This window comes from Engraulis encrasicolus, chromosome 20, assembly GCF_034702125.1.
Source record: "Engraulis encrasicolus isolate BLACKSEA-1 chromosome 20, IST_EnEncr_1.0, whole genome shotgun sequence".
Classification (NCBI taxonomy): Eukaryota; Metazoa; Chordata; class Actinopteri; order Clupeiformes; family Engraulidae; genus Engraulis; species Engraulis encrasicolus.
This window is the reverse complement of record NC_085876.1, coordinates 18,135,360-18,152,205: the sequence shown is the minus strand read 5'-3', so window position 1 is coordinate 18,152,205 and position 16,846 is coordinate 18,135,360. Positions and strand designations below refer to the sequence as shown.

At 44.2% G+C, this 16,846-nt stretch overlaps 1 protein-coding gene across 1 annotated transcript in view; it reads right to left on the bottom strand.

Moving 5' to 3' along the window:
• LOC134436371 (collagen alpha-1(XIV) chain-like) overlaps positions 1 to 16,846 on the bottom strand; it is a 160,939-nt gene that overhangs the window by 142,310 nt on the left and 1,783 nt on the right. Inside the window, exons 3-5 of the mRNA XM_063185539.1 lie at positions 12,783 to 12,899; positions 4,856 to 4,999; positions 4,479 to 4,574 (exon numbers count right to left, since the gene is read on the bottom strand). Coding sequence (XP_063041609.1) covers positions 4,479 to 4,574; positions 4,856 to 4,999; positions 12,783 to 12,899 — 357 coding nt within the window. The remainder of the gene's footprint in view (positions 1 to 4,478; positions 4,575 to 4,855; positions 5,000 to 12,782; positions 12,900 to 16,846) is intronic.

Here is a 16,846-nt window from a genome sequence, read left to right as displayed (position 1 = left end):
CAGAACTATGAGAGAAAGACAGAGAGAGAGAGAGAGGGAGAGAGAGAAAGAGAGACTGAAATAAAAAGAGACAGATAGACAGAGACGCACACACAGACAGGCAGGCTGAGAGAAAAGGAGAGAGAGAGAGAGAAAGAGCCAGAGAGAAAAGAAAGAGGGAAAGAAGAGTGAGGGATAAGGTGGGGGAGGAGAGAATGTGAGAGAAAGAGAGCCTGTTAGCCGAAGTAGATAAAGAGTAGCATTTGCTGCCTAAATCTGCTCAAGCTGTCTGCTCCTGTGCCCACGGGCACCGCCTGCATCTCGCCTCTCCTCCTTTCCTCTTCCCCCTCTCTTCTCCTTGCCTCTGCTCTTCCCTCTCTCATCTCCTCTCCCCGACTCTCCTGTCCTCTCTGCTTCTCTCCTCTTTCCTCCTTTCCTCTTCCCCTCTCTTCTCCTTGCCTCTCCTCTCTCCCCCTCCTCTCCTTGCCTCTGTTCTTCCCTCCTCCTCTCCTTGCCTCTCCTCTTCCCTCTCTCCTCTCCTCTCCTCGACTCTCCTGTCCTCTCTGCTTCTCTCCTCTTCTCTCCTCTCCTCTCCTCCCCTCCTCTCTTCTTCCCTTCTCTCCTTTTCTCTCCTCTCCTCTTCTCTCGTCTCCTCTCTCCTCTCCTCTGCTCTCCTCTCCTGTCCTCCCGTCCCCTACCCTCCCCTCTCCTCTCCTCTCCTCTCCCCTTCTCCTCTCCTCTCCTCTCCTCCCCTCTCCTCTCCTCTCCTCTCCTCTCTCATCTCCTCTTCATGCTGCCAAAGGGGCCTCCTCAGATCTGTCCTCAACCCTCTCCAGCATCCCGCCGTGAATCTCTCACTTTCTCCGCAACGCCTGAGCATCTATCTCGGAACCCCTTCTCACCCCCTCCTCCTTCAACACACACACACACACACACACACACACACACACACACACACACACACACACACACACACACACACACACACACACACACACACACACACACACACACACACACACACACACACACACAGACTTGCATGGATGAATGCAGACTTGCATGAATGAATGCACAAACACACAAACACACATGTACAGTGCACAGACACACACAGACACACAGACATAGACACACACACACACACACACACACACACACACACACACACACACACACACACACACACACACACACACTCACACAAACACACACACACACACACACACACACACACACACACACACACACACACACACACACACACACACACATTCACACCCCAAGATCCACTCCACCACCACCACCACCACCCAATCTCCCCAAAATGATAGTCTAAGCAGCCAGACACACGTCGACAGCCAAGCTGTCTTGATCCAACACCAAGGGAGCTCTACAGCAACCTGTTACTATCCGCTGTGTCGCTAAAACGCTCTCCAGAAGTCTCCCGCTAATAGCACGTTTCCCACTCGATGCTCACTTTTAGTAACCACGCTCCTGTTCTAAAATACTGCATACATACAGCATCTTTGTATGGCCCCCGGGCACATCACACTTGAGTGTAAGTAAAATGTACGATGAAAATAATCCGAGACAGTATAAAAGACAACACTCAAAACACAAAAAAACACACAAAAATACAGCCTATATGTTGCAATGTTCAAACTTCACCAGCACCGTTCAGTATCTCACACACTGTTGTAACATTACAAGCTAAACCTGACATTGTTGTCAAACACTTCCTACAGAATGTATGACAATAGTGCTAAAGGCCAAAGAAACATCATGCAGAACATGATATAACCATTACTGCCCTACAAAGGCAAAGTGCAGTAACTACACTGACTTAAATTGACTTAAGACTGAAAATGGTCTGCAATGGTCTTTATCTTGTGACAAACCAAATTAATCCCGTTTTAGAGATATTGCTACGTCAAATTTGCAGTATCTCTCTACAATATCTAACCTAATACTAAGGCTTTGAAGGCATTTTTCTCAGTTTCAATATCGGAATAGTTACTGCACTTTGCCTTTGTAGGGCAGCGATAGAGACCATTACTTTGCCCAAAATAATAACCTGATCCCAATTCAGAACATGCAATTTACTGTACCAGGGTGTCAGTCACATTGCATAATACCCTGTACTGTATAGTGAATGAGTGATTTAGCGCTTCAGATGCCGCGCGTGATAAAGCCAATGTTTACGGCAAGACATGACAGTGGATAAACGCGTTGCATTTAGGAACAACTCTAAGCTGACGTGGAATGTTAAGTAAGTAAGTGGTGCATCTTTGAGGAATGCACGCAGGCTGGGTGAGAGAGTGGGGGTTTCAGGCATGGGTGCAGGGCGGGCTGAGAGAGTGGGGGTTTTAGGTATGTGTGCTGTGCAGGGCAGGGCAGGGTGAGTCAGTGAGTGAGTGAGTGAGGTCTTTGAGCTTACCTTGGCTCTTTCTGAGTCTGGTTGATGGATACCACAGCCCAAAGCCTCCATCCTCAGATGATGGTGGCTGGTTTCGGTCTGGGTCATGGCCTCTATGTGGTGTGGTCTACTGACTGGCTGGGGCCAGGATCCTTCCCCATCGCATCGAATCGCATCCTTTTGTGCAGATAAGGCTCCATGTGTAGTTGTTTGCCTCTAGTAAGTTTCACAGTCTCTTTTTTTTCGGGCCCCAGTTCCACTTTTGTAATGGACTTCCTTCCACCAGCACTTCAGTTTCCAGCACAACAAATCTGTTAGTGATTTATTTTTTAATCCAACTGGGTGCCCAACACCATGTATTTTGTCGAAGTTCCTCAGACAAAAAGAAAAGAGCTTTTTAGAGTCCCTGTGGGTGGTTTTTTATCTCTCTCTCTTGCTCTCTCTCTCCCTCTCTCTCTCTCTCTCTCTCTCTCTCTCTCTCTCCATTTCTCTCTCTCTCTCTCTCTGACTGTCTACTGTCTGGTGGCTTCCCGCTGGCGAGAAACTTCACAAAGATCTGACGATTGAGTGATTTCTTTAATAGCCACCACAGTTACCAGAAGTAGATCTTGTTAGCAGAGGACTGCACACAGAGATGCGCACCCGTTGGAAGCTGACGTCACGGTACTATCATAGTAGGTCTGCTGTGTGATGGAAAACCTTCAGACAGCAAAAAACATATCCAATGGACTGTATCTGTTGCAATCATTTAGTGGATCAGCTGATTTTAATTACATCAATTTGTCAGACAAGTAAAGCAGACGATACTGTATACTCTACCTTGCAGTACCTGTTTAATTACACATGTGCTAAATACAATCCCTGTTTAATTACTCATAGAGTAGAGTAGAGTATCATATATTAATCCAGAGGGGAAATTAAGGTGTCAAGTAGCATACATACATACGGTAAATACAGAGGACATTACACACCAGACATTACACACATCATTCCACATATTTTAGCACCCAAGGCAGATCACCCACCCAACCATGCCGAACCATGCTCAAAAAACATGAAATCATGGTTTCCCATGGTTGATTTGTAAGGGATATCAGCGTAACAGATCAGCCAAAAAACAAAGTGATAAAGTGTCAAAAAAAGTGTCAAGGACTGTCATGTACTAAATACAGTAACTGTCTATAATTACTCATGTGCTTACTGCAGGTTGGGTCATTTCATAGCAGGACTCTTTTTTTCTGAAAGTGAAAGTTTCCCCCTCTGATGCATTGTTCAGTTGCTCTTATACAAGGCCCAGACTAAAAACAGTAGGCTATTATTTATGTCTCGACAAAAAATAGGCTATTACATCTCAAAGTCCTCTCTTAATCAATATGATAATCCCTACACATTGTCACATTACAGCTGAACAGCTTTCCTGTTCATACACACCTGGTCTGGCTTGCATACCACAACACATTGCTTTGTTTGTCTAGTACATGTGAACATTTGATAACTAAAACCATCCCATTCCACTCCTTTCCACGATCCTGAGGCACACTGTATATTTTAGGTTCTTCTGTGGGTACTTGCAGAGCCATGTATAGGGAGAGTTATGACAACAGGGGTACCAGAAGTAGTAACCTGATTCACATCATCTGGCTGCGTTCGGCTACGTCACGCGGGGGCGTTCCCATGCCTCACTACCGAAAGCATATCCGGTGGTAAGAATCAGGTACCAGAAGTAGATTTGCCACTTGTTTCTATGTAGAATGAAATATTGCCAAGAAGTGGCTTTCTGTTCACTGCACTGAACCAGAACCACTACATAACAAGCAAAATTAAGAGAAAACGAACTACATTTCTGGGCAATTACCAACATACTGTATTCACTCGAGTCGTAATTGGCTTATTTATGCTTCATTCGTTTAAATTCACAGACATTATGAATAAACAGAGGTCAATGGGATTAGTCCAACTCCCCTCTATAGATGGCTTTGGGTACTTACACTCAGGGCTATAAAAAAAAACAATTACCAGCGACGTCACTAGACAGAGAACTGCATCGTTGACATGATATGACAGTGACCTTTGACCTTACCTTCTCTGATCTCATTGTCCTCCTCATTAGGCGAGGGATCTTTCTGGTGTTTCTGTGGCTGTGGCACGTTTACATTGTTTGTGTCGGCCCCTTGTACTGCAATAGAGAAAAAAATACATGAATCACACAGTAAAGAGATGACCTGCACCAGATTATATCTTAACAGCTAATTTCCATCTGCAGTCCCTGGGCAGGGAAAGAAAGGAATCAATAAAAAACTGCTTGATATAAGATCTTACATGCTTGTAATTGACATAGATGAGACCACCCTATGAAATAATGTTTTCTTATGAATAATTTACAATCAAGTTGAAATCTAATTCTGTAATATTCGGTCAACCTGGCTTGAATCCTTGGCTGGTGATATCCTTACTTACCCTTATATTGTCCGGTGAGTGGTTTGCTCTCCTTTCCCCCTCTCAAAGCCACCACTTTAAAGTTATACTCCTGGCTGGGGTTAAAGCCTTCGATCACAGTCTTGCCTTCCGCCTTAGACACGCGGATCTCCTTCTCCTCTCCCCCTATAGCACAGCATCATTACATTACATTTCATTACATTACATTATAGCATCATAACATTATAGCTCTCCCCCTATAGCACAGCACAATAGAAACAGCACCATTCAGACATTAATTTCTGAGTCAGACACACATTTTAATTACAGTAACATTGCTCTTGTTTCAATGCGCCATTGGGTTATTTTTTTCCAAGTACAATGTACTCGCGTTAGCCTGGTCCTGACCATCCCATAATACTACCATTTCATTTCGTATTCATGGTCTGGGGGTTGTTTGATCTGACGTGTTTGCAGGAAGCGGGAAGGAAATTTTCGGAAAAATCAGGATAAGTTGTTGAACAAACATGTCTGACGTCTATATTTGGCGATGTAGGACCGTTTAACAGACATGTCTGACAAAACATTCTACCCTAGGATAAAATTACAATGCAGGACCGTTTGTCAGAACACTGGCCAAATCCTACCGCTCAACATTGCTCTACAGAAAACAGTTACCAGACGTAGTGTCTCTTGGCAGAAGTACATACAGTAGGATGGTGCGCGAGGCTATGCTCGCGTACCCCTAGGCCTAGTGGTACACGTAACCCTGTTTGGGAAACACTAATTTAATGAGAGGCTAGGGTTTTTACTTCTCCACACAGCTACAGTATGGGGGGCGGGGGGCTGTATGCCCCCCAGGAGAGCTCCAAGAACTGGATGTTTTATAAGGACGGTAAAGGGAGAGGAGAGAGACAGACAGGAGAGCCTTCGCCTTCAACACCTCCAGGTCTGTACAGTACCCTACAAGGGGCCCAGCCCAACCAGGGTACTGTACTGCATGCAGAGAAGCCGACAAATGGGTCAGCCCAACCAGGGTACTGTACTGCATGCAGAGAAGCCGACAAATGGGTCAGCTGTCCTGGGCCCAGGGAGTACCGTAAAGGCCTGAGGAACCCCCGGTACAGGCCTGAGGAGCTAGGTCTTGTTACATAAGCTGCTGTGGGCCCTAAAGGACAGAAGGGAAAGCCAGGCATGAAGCCTAATTAACCCTGGCTGGGACACACTAATAATCAGACAGACAGACAGACAGACAGACAGACAGACAGACAGACAGACAGACAGACAGACAGACAGCCTTCGGCTTTTACTCCTCCATACCTCTACTGGAGCACAGGGGGCCTTTTTACATAAGATGCACTGTCCCCTACAATGGGCCTGCGGCCTACTGCTGTAACTCTGGTATGTGCATTTACATACAAACATACACATGCATGCGTACATACATACATATACTGTATACATACATACATACATACATACATACATACATACATACATACATACATACATACATACATACATACATACATACATACATACATACATACATACATACATACATACATACATACATACATACATACATACATACATACATATATACATACATACATACTATACATACTGTACAGACACAGACACACAGAAGGTTTTTTTTTTTCAAGAATATAAAAGTGTTGTATCCACAATACTGCATAATGCATTCTTTTTTGCAGTGTTTTTTGTTTGGGTTTTTTAGAACAGTATGCTGTATTCAAATCACTGCAGTCACTGCCTAAAACTACAGTAATATTGCAGTAATACTACAGTAATACTACAATAATATTATAACAAGACCACCTCAAATTTCAGAAAAAAGGTTTAAAGTATCCACCTTACACTACAGTGGAGTTTTTAAAATCTTTAAATGCCGCTTATCCATCACCTTGCAGTAGAACCCAAAGCACAATTTGTCACATTCCAACATCCCACTTTGTCATCTTCGTACAGTATCTGTGCACTAGACCGGCAAATTGCACTGGGACTGTTCAAACATGTTTTGCATGCCTATTTGAAGCATCGGTTAAAGATTGCCCTGTGCATCCATTCACCGCATCGTAATCACCAAATGGTTATACTTAAACCACCTCTTCATTGCACCACTACTATATTATTCTTTCTGACTACACCGCTGGCTAAAACCCAGAAGACTACTGAAGACCGCTAAAAGTAATCTCCTAATGACTATTTCCATTTAAACCGGCTGTTTGGTCAGACCACAAGACAAGCAGATATGTGGATAAGGATCTCTAATGCTGGCGGCGGTGCTCTACTATCTTATCCGAAAAGTGTCGGCTTTTGATTGTCATTTATCCCGTATCCCTGTAATGACTAACCATCACAGTACAGTACTGTAGCACCACATGCTGTGCTGGTGGTGTCTGGGAGGTGTCACCTGACCCAACTCCTCAGTCTGTACCCCATAAGTGCCAGGATCTACTGTACAGCGATAATCTGACAAAGTAATCTGCTGTGGCTGTCGTTCCTTGGGTTTCTTTTCTCGTCTTCACTCTCTCCACTTCCAGCCCCGCCTGCCTGCCTGCCTGCCTGCCTGCCTGCCTGCCTGCTTGCCTTGGGGCTACAGATTGCAGAGGATATTGTGTGGGCATGTTGTACGACCGGAGCCGTCAAGCATATTTAACTGCAAGGCATGCCAGAACCAACGTTTTAGTTATTCAAATTACAGAAGAATTCCATCTTGGGTGTATGCCTGCCTTGCCTGCCTGCGTGCATGTGTGCGTTCGTGCGTGTGTGTGTGCGTGTGCGTGTGCGTGTGCGTGTGCGTGTGCGTGTGTGTGTGTGTGTGTGTGTGTGTGTGTGTGTGTGTGTGTGTGTGTGTGTGTGTGTGTGTGTGGAGAGATAGAAAGAGAGAGAGCGAGAGAGAGAGAGCGAGCGAGAGACAGAGACAGAGACAAAGACAGAGACAGAGAGATGAGAGAGAGAAAAGTGTGTGCATGTGTGTGTGTGTGAGTGTGTGTGTGTGTATGTGCATGCGTGCATGCGCCTGCCGTACACACATATTTATTTTGTTACGTTTTAAAACCCTCTGTTGAGCCTTGTTTGCAAAGTAAAATATGATAATGGATCTTGAACCTGTATTTACTGTACTAGGCAAAACACAAGCAATAAACCACCAGATTTTTACAAATGATTATGCCTCGGGGTACTAAAAATATGGCCAACAAAGATACCTGTAAGTGCATACGCCACACCAGCGACAATAAAGACTTCCATGACTACAGTATACACAATATCTACTGTATCCATCATTGCAGATACGGCACAAACTCCAAACATCACAACAGACTTTTACGAGCTTAGTGTTAATTCCATTTTTTTTTTAAAAACAATTAACATTAACCTTGTGCTATGCAAGGAGAGATTCATCAGGCTTTAGCAATGCCTGCTACGTATATTCCCTCTGTACTGTAGTGCCTTAGAAGGAAGATAAGAGGGACAATAAAAATGACCGTACCATGGCGCTAACGGTAGGGCACTTGTCTGCTACGCGGCTGAGCCGGGTTTGATTCCAGCCCGAGTCCTTTGCCGACCCTTCCTCGTTTCTCTCTCCCCTCTCACTTCCGGTTCAACTCTTCTCTGCACTATCAAAAGAAGGGCCAAAAATGCCCCCCAAAAATATTTGTTTTTCAAAAAATAATAACTGCACGCCATTGCAGACACAACGTCTAAATATCACTATGGACTCTGTGCCCCCTACAGTACTTCAGCCAAAGGTCTGTTCCCATCTCAGCATCCATGTTTGTCTGTATGTCTGTATATACAGTAGGCCTCTGTCCTCTGTCTGTTTTTGCCAGTTAGTGCTTATGCATGTGGAGCATGGCACATGTGCAATAGTCTTGTGATGTTATGTGTATGTCCTGTCTTAAATGAGTCTTTGACAGGGATGCAAAATGAATTTCAGTGCAAACTGACAATAAAGTACTATCGTATCATATTGTATTGTATCGTATCGTATCAGTGACATCATCACCCATAGGCTTTAGCAGAGCCGAATGAAGCCAAAACCACAGAACTACAGGGGGCTGCCATTTTCGTGCACCTGAGCATCGTTTGCAATCCGCTGGCTCGCATCCAGTTCCAAATATGGCTGTAAGCAGGGCTCTAAATTAACTTTTTTCATCACCATAATTTGGATGGTTGTCTGGTGTTAATTTAGAACCCTGGCTGCAATTATTATACCAGACACTGGAACTTCTGTCTGCCAAGTGTTCCGAGGTGTGAAAGAACAGGTCACTACAGTCAATCATGTACACCACTGACATGCACTTCCACTTCCTTTAATTATTACTTTATTTTCATTTTACTTTATATACATAGCTTATGTATTCTACTTTATTCTTGTCTAACTATTTATATTTTTATTTTTATTAATAATAATAATAATATTTAAACCAGGTTGTAAGTATATGTTTATTTGAAGTGTGAAAATTTTCTGGTTAGGGGTTACCATTGGAGTCTACAGTATGTGATTTTTAGACTTCCAGAGCCTGAAAGTCTGCTTCCGTACCCAGCCCCCAGCATGACGGGGAAAAAACTGTCTTCATGTCTTGAACCTGAAGGTTTCCCCTTGGTTCCCACCCAGTACAGGGGTAAAGAAACAATCAGCGGAGCAGCAGCAGCCCAATATGTTTCCCTATGACTGAACACGCTGTTGGAACTAGAGAGCTGTCAGCCATGTCAGTAGAAAACCATTGACCGTGGCAGTGCCCTGACAGGGCAATGAGTTGTACAATGATGAGAGCATCAGGATCATGAGGGAATGATACAATCCACATGCCACACATTTCTACCGTTTAATCAACTACCTGTGATTGTACGCACAGCTACCTGTAGCTATTTGTCCAGGCAGAAAAGTTAATTCATCACATCACCTGTAGGCTATTACTGTAAAAGTCAGTACTGTAGAAATATGTGATTTGGGATCAAGGGCGCCTGACCAAGTTTACAAGTGGTGGTGCATTTTTTCCCCCAGAATTTTTAATCCTTAACAATATTACTGCTGCTGCACTCCATTCATTTGTCTGCAGTGCAAGTTGAGAAAGCCTCATTTAGGCAGCCCAAAAGTGGGGATGCAAAAGTACTAGCCAGGCTGTGTCCTCCTAGTGACGCAACACCTTCAGCGTTGCCTCTAGTCAGGCCAAGAACAATACAAATACGATTCTGAGCTCCGGAAAAAAACGGGAATTCCTCCCACTAAGGGAGATGGGTCAACCATACCGTTTGGGAAATGTTAATTGTTATGCTCTTGGTCAGACGAGATTTGAAAGTCGATGATAATCAGGCTACAAAAGTACCATAGCAACCCCGTTTCCGGCACCTAAAATGTCGCTAGCTTGAAGTTTCTTTTGTGTTCTCCATCACGGTAATGATCATGTATCAGTTCAGAGTAATGCTTTTACATCAGGATACAAACTCCCACCAGGCTTGGTCTGTGTACTGTATGCCATACTGTCTGTCTACTGTCTGTCTGTACAACAATGTAATGACTATGTCCAATGGAGGCTGTGGCTTTACTGTAGACTTGAGTGTCAGGTTTGTGGAGTCTGCACAAAGCTAGGTTAGGTCTGGCTAGGTAAACGATCTACTAAATTAAACCGCTCGGCTAGGTGCAGTATGTCTACGTATGAGTGGCGTTTGGAATAAAAGGCAGTGACTCGATGACTCCCCTCCTACATAAAGAGGGCTCTGATCAGATAGGTGAAGTTAGCTGATGATTTATTTTTATTTTTTTTACCTTGTGTTTTATCTTAATGTTTTAAATGTTCTTTGACTCTAATTTATTTCCTTCTTTCTTCCCTGTTTCCTTTCTTTTTTGCATTTGTTAATTTTGTGAAGCACATTGAGTTGCACCTGTGTATGAAATGCGCTATACAAATAAACTTGCCTTGCCTTGCTTTGCCTTGCCTTGATGAGTCTGCCGTTACGAACAGCACTAACGAGTGCGCTGCCCTGCGCATTTGATGTTATGGCTATTCTATGGTGGGAGTTATGTTCGTCACTTTAGCGCTTAGCTTACGAATGCTATTTGAGCGGTGAATGACTGTCAAATGGCGGAATCGTAGATCTAGTGACCGCATATTTAGATACGACAATGTTGATTTATCCCTTCGATTCTCAATATCTATGTACATAAGTGTCAGAATAAAGAGCATTATAAGGTAGTAGCTTGGGTGGTAGCCATATTTGTTTTCAGGTACCCTGTTGAGAGAGAGGTGGCGCACAGCATTTTGGGTATAAGGCAGCACCAAGTCAGCATCTGATGTTGCCCTCAAATATCCCCGTTACGCCCACAATTGCAGTGAACTGCCAAGGGAGGAAATAAAGCAATTATGTTTTGAATCACACTTGACTCAATGTCCAGTTAGCTCACTGGAAGGACAGCTGCCTTTCCCGTTTCGAAGGGACCCTATGTGATGTCTACGTAAAGCCCAAGGCGGTCACCGGAGACTCTTGCCCCAATCCTGTGGCATTGAAGACGCCACTGCTTTGCTGTCCTGTCCTGTCCTGTCCTGTCCTGCCTCTCTCCATCAGATGAGGTTACGTAGTCATGTCTATGTGACGTCTATGCGAAGCCAGAGGCGGTGGCTGAAGATTCTTGACCCCGATCCTGCAACTATGAATAAGCAAGGCAGCTGCAGCTCTAGCCGTTTCTTCCTCCTTCTGTCTCTCGTACACCTCTTCTTTTTTCTATCTATCTCCATCTCCCTCTCTCCCTAGCTCTCCCCCCGCTCTCTCTTCATCTCTCATCCATTCTCTGTCTCTTTCTCTCTCTCTCTCTCTCTCTCTCTCTCTCTCTCTCCCCTCCCAGCTCTCTCTCTCTCTCTCTCTCTCTCTCTCTCTCTCTCTCTCTCTCTCTCTCTCTCTCTACCTGCTACCCTCCCCTCCCCTGCCCTCCCTGCTCTCTCTTCCTCTCTCATTCATTCATTCTCTCTCTCCCTCCTCCTGACACCTCACTCCATCTCTGTGATCAACGCTCCCTCCAGGCCAGGCCACCAGTGTTGGCTGCTCACACTGCACAGGAGTGAAAGCCAAACACCGGTGGGGAGAAATGAGCCCTTCTCCCGCACCTTAAATCAACACACAGCCAGACAACTGGGGCACTGCCGCAGGTGCGACTTTAATGGATATGAGGAGCTGAGCAAGAGGTGAGGTCAGGCTGTTGGGGGGAGGAGAAGAGAGGAGAGGAGAGGAGAGGAGAGGAGAGGAGAGGAGAGGTGAGGTGAGGTGAGGTTAGGAGAGGAGGGCAAGAGAGGAAAGAAAGGTCAGGTCAGGAGAGAGGAATAAACGAGAGATGAGTAGGAGAGGAGAGGAGATGGGAGGAGAGAGGAGAGGAGAGGAGAGGAGAGGAGAGGAGAGGAGAGGAGAGGAGAGAGGAGGAGAGGAGACGAGAGGAGACGAGAGGAGAGGAGAGAAGTGGAGAGGAGAGGAGATGTGAGGAGAGGAGAGGAGAGGATAGGAGACGAGACGAGACGAGACGAGACGAGAGGAGAGGAGAGGTGAAAGCAGAACAACCATTCCCAATCCCTCTTCAATGGTTTAAGTTATGGTTATTGTCATTAATTGCTGCTAACAATCAGTGAATTCTGATCCTGTCCTGTAAACATTTTAAGGCCAAATCAGCGCAAGTAAAACAAAGAACACTGAGTAATCTTCTGGGGTGAAGAAACTTTCTACACTGAGAACGTTCAGTGTAGACAACACTTTTATCCTAAAACTTGGATGTGAGGTTGTTTACAATAAAGCAGTTGCTGCAAGTTGGACAAGAAGGAGATACCGTACACTCATGACGTAACAATAGTCATTCATTCTGTAACAATCCTGAAACATTTTTTTACTCACTGTAATAGTTTTTATATCTTGCAGTTACAGTTCTCATGCATGCAATGATACAAAGCATCATACATACCTGATTCTGGACCATAGATAACCCTATAGCCATCAAAGTCTCCCTTGGGCTCTTTCCAGGACACACTGAGTTTATCTGTGCCCAGTACTTTAAAACGCAGTCTTCTTGGGGATGAAACTGACGAAAACAATTAAACAATAACAAAACTCTTCTCAGTCATCTGTGGATACTAGACTACAACAATGTATAGTTTTAATTTGGCCACATGCACAATGTATAATCATGTCTGAATACATTGTCACATGCACATAGCCACATGCACAAACCGTGGAAGAAAGGACAGTGGGTGGGCTTCAGTCTCAGACTCAGACTCTGCTACCAGTTAACATAACTGTGATGCACTGTAAAAATGATGTCAAACTGCTCGTACTTGTGTACTTCTGTGCCAATTTCATATGACAGAGCCAGAGCTTTGTTTACAGTCAGCAGTGAGTAGCACTAGTAAATGACAAGGAGATGGACGAGGGAAAATGAGTGTGCTGTACTATAAAGTTTGGCTCTGCAGCAACAAGATTTCATATTAAAACAGGCCCGCAGCCGCGGGGGGGGGGATAACAGCGATAACCACTATCATTATTAATTGGAGGAGACTGAGCAGATGCCAGTATAATGTCTAGTGCCACAGCAGATGCAACCATTTACTTCAACATTCACAGTGACTTAATGAACAAAATTCAAAAGACACCGCACACTGCTTACTTTTCTTTACCTTATTTTTTCGGAGCGAACTAAAGTAAAGAAAAGTAAGCAGTGTGCGGTGTCTGTTGAATTTTGTTCATTGATTCACCTTCTTCTGCCTCACACCTGCACCTGCATTACTGAGGGCTTGTGCACAAGGACTCTCTTGAACTTTATTCAGTGGCTTATTTTGATATTTGAAAAAAAGTCTTAAAAGCGTATGCCACTATTTTGGGGCTTAATACCGTTAAAATCATTGGCCGGGGTTTATAAAGGTGGTAAAGTGTCTTATTTTTCATCTTAGGCGTTGTCTTGCTTTAAGACAAGTCAAAAGAGGGAGTATGTAGCTAAGCTAGTGAAAGTCAATGGATCACTGTAGCATGTGCAATCTATTGACTCTCACTAGCTTAGATACTTACTCCCTCCTTAAAACAAGACAACGCATAATATTAAAATTAAGACACTTTGCCACCTTTATAAACTCAGGGCAACGATTTTAACCGTATTCAGCCCCAAAATAGTGGCATACCCCTTTAATTTTGCTGTAGGCTCTATCAGACACACTGACCCAATCTAGGCACCTGTAAGGCATTTCAGTCTGCTAAATCTGAAATTAAATGATTAAAGTTAATGTTAGCAGATGGCTTTGAGACGGACTGAACCCCACCTACTGCTTCAAAGGAGTGAAATCTCCATCTGTTTTAATAGGGAGTCAGAGGAGATTATGTATATATATATAAATATATATAGTACAGTAAGCACGAAACAAGACAAGGAATATGGCGGAAGGTAGACACGTCACATTCAAGCAAAGTCTCATTCTCTCTCAAGGCTGGAAACTCAAGAACTGCTTGGGTATACATACACAAACAAGCAGTGCCATTTGTCTCACAGACTAATTAACAGTGTGAAACTGAAAATAACATCTATATACATGGACACACACGGTACTGTATGCCATGGTAAACCACGCTTTCACCTGACTTTTTACTGAACTTTTACTCTGTACTTCTTACAAGAGAATGAGACTTTTTTTCATTAGAGGCTGCTGAGAAGAAAGTCTGGAAGGAAAACTATAAAGAAAGAGAGACAGATATACAGAAATAGCAGTCCTAAAGGCTATTCGTGCCAGTAGATCGTCCATCCAAAGAGCAAGAGAGAAGCAAACCACTTTCACCATTCCTCATTCCTCATTCATGTAGACCTACTACTCCACATGACTCCACATCCACTACTTCACATTGCTATTGCCAGGCCCAGTGCAAATTCCATCCACAAACAAGGCCAATAAGTATCGAATAAAAAAAAAAACAACCATAGAAAGAGATAAGTCATTAAATAAATGAATAAAACCAGGATGCAGTGCAGCAAACAATCCCCACAAACACTACACTGTTTGTGCGCTCATCATCATCGATGACATGACACCTTCTGATATCGCCACTCCACTTTTTGGATCGCTACCGCTGGTCTCCACCCACCACTACCAGCTCACTGTGGCTGTAAGTCAAACTGGTGCCTCTCGTCCTGTCCTGGTGCCTGTGGCCTCGTGACGCAACAGGCTTCAATATCTCACAAAAGCCCAATTTAAAGTGATACTGTGATACTGTCCCATTTTCGGGCCGCCAGCTGGTCTCATAGGACTCAATGTTTACTGCTAGCATGGAGTTAAAAGTTGCACTGCCGTACTCAGAGAACGGTTGAAAGTACAGGAGAAAGGTAAAACTAAATTATTTAACTCAAGGGGAGGTGTAATATGAGCTTATTTCCAAAAATGGGACAGTATCACTTTAAAGGTCATTATCTAATTTGCAATCAAGAACACAAATGGGGCACCCGGCCGTGGCTCACCCAGTGGGGCACTTGACCTCTGCACCGGCAAACCGGGTTCGATTCCAGACCGAGGTAATATGTCAAGCCCTCCCTGATAATTTCCTGTGGCTATTCACCGTCTCTGTCATAATAAATGCATAAAAAGCCCAAAAAATATATTAAAAGGAAAAAAAGATTGGATGAAAAAATTGTGAATGGGTCAAAGCCCGCCACTGACTACATTTGAAGATATTTTTTAGGGCTTGTGTGCCTTTATTTTATTAAGTAGGCTAAGTGAAGAATTCTTGCACACCTCCTTGGTCAGGTGCGCAGGAGTGGAGCCCCTGGGTTACCAACGTTAAAGTAAAGAAAGCTCCCGCACACTGTTCACATTTGCATGGTTTACTACAACGTTTCGGTCTACCGATCTTCTTCAAGCAATTCAAACTTACAAATGGTTACAAACATAGGTTAAAATAATTCGGTTTGTGGTCTTGGACCAATCATGTCCCATTCCTGAATGACGTAAGTCATTCACAAGAATAGAGCGCTCTGTCTGTGCGCTAGGCGGCTCCAGTCTCCAGTCTGGCCAATACCTGGAATAGGAGCGCGATTCAGTGCGCGCACCAAAGACAGAACAGTGTGCGGGAGCTTTCTTAACTTTAATGTGTGTGCCTTTATTTTGTGACATGACAGTGAAGGAGAGACAGGAAACGAGTGGGGAGAGAGAGACGGGGAAGGGCTGGCAAAATATGACCCGGGCCGGAATCGAACCTGGGTTGCCGGCATAGTAACCCAGTGCCCTATCGTTAGACCACGTCCCCCCAGTGACAAAGTTCTCCACGGAGGCGGGGCGTCACCAAGGCAACAGGTCACAAGCAACAGGAAGCAGGACGGAAGTGACAAGTGTGGCTTAAACACCGTGCGCTGGAGTACATAAAACATAGCAAGACCAGATGTAGCACACCCAAAAAAGTATGAGTTAAAGTTTTTTTCAATGCTCTTAACATTAGGCACATTTGAAGTGCTGGGATGCAATCACAAGCAAAAAAACACTGTGCTGAGTGGGCTCACCAACCTGGTCAAGACAACAGGGCTTTGGTGCATCTTAAATGCTTCTGAAAAGAAGATCTCTGAGTCTGAACTCAGTGAAGGATTATGCTGCACTTGTCTTGCCAATGGGGCGAGACCTACTGCAAGCTGACAGTGCAGATGCAGCACAGGGAGAGAAGGCTTGTTGTTCCTTTTGTCCTTGTTAAACGCACTTCATTTGTTCAAAAGTTACAAAGGTTTCTAAGGCGACTTTTGCCGGTCACGTCTCTCAAAAGGAACACAGTATATTCTTATTTTCTTGCTGATGTAAGCCTACAGTAGGCCACACCATTAAAAAAATGGAAGGCTACAGGTAAGAAAATATTCAGCCTATTTCTCAATGCAATAGTATGGCATACCAAGCATGCAGAAATTGTATTATTATAAGTAATAAGTAACACTATTTCAGAGGTTCTCTCTCTACACATACATCTGAAACAGGTGCATGCCGTTTAGGCCTACCACTTTGCTAATCCCATGCA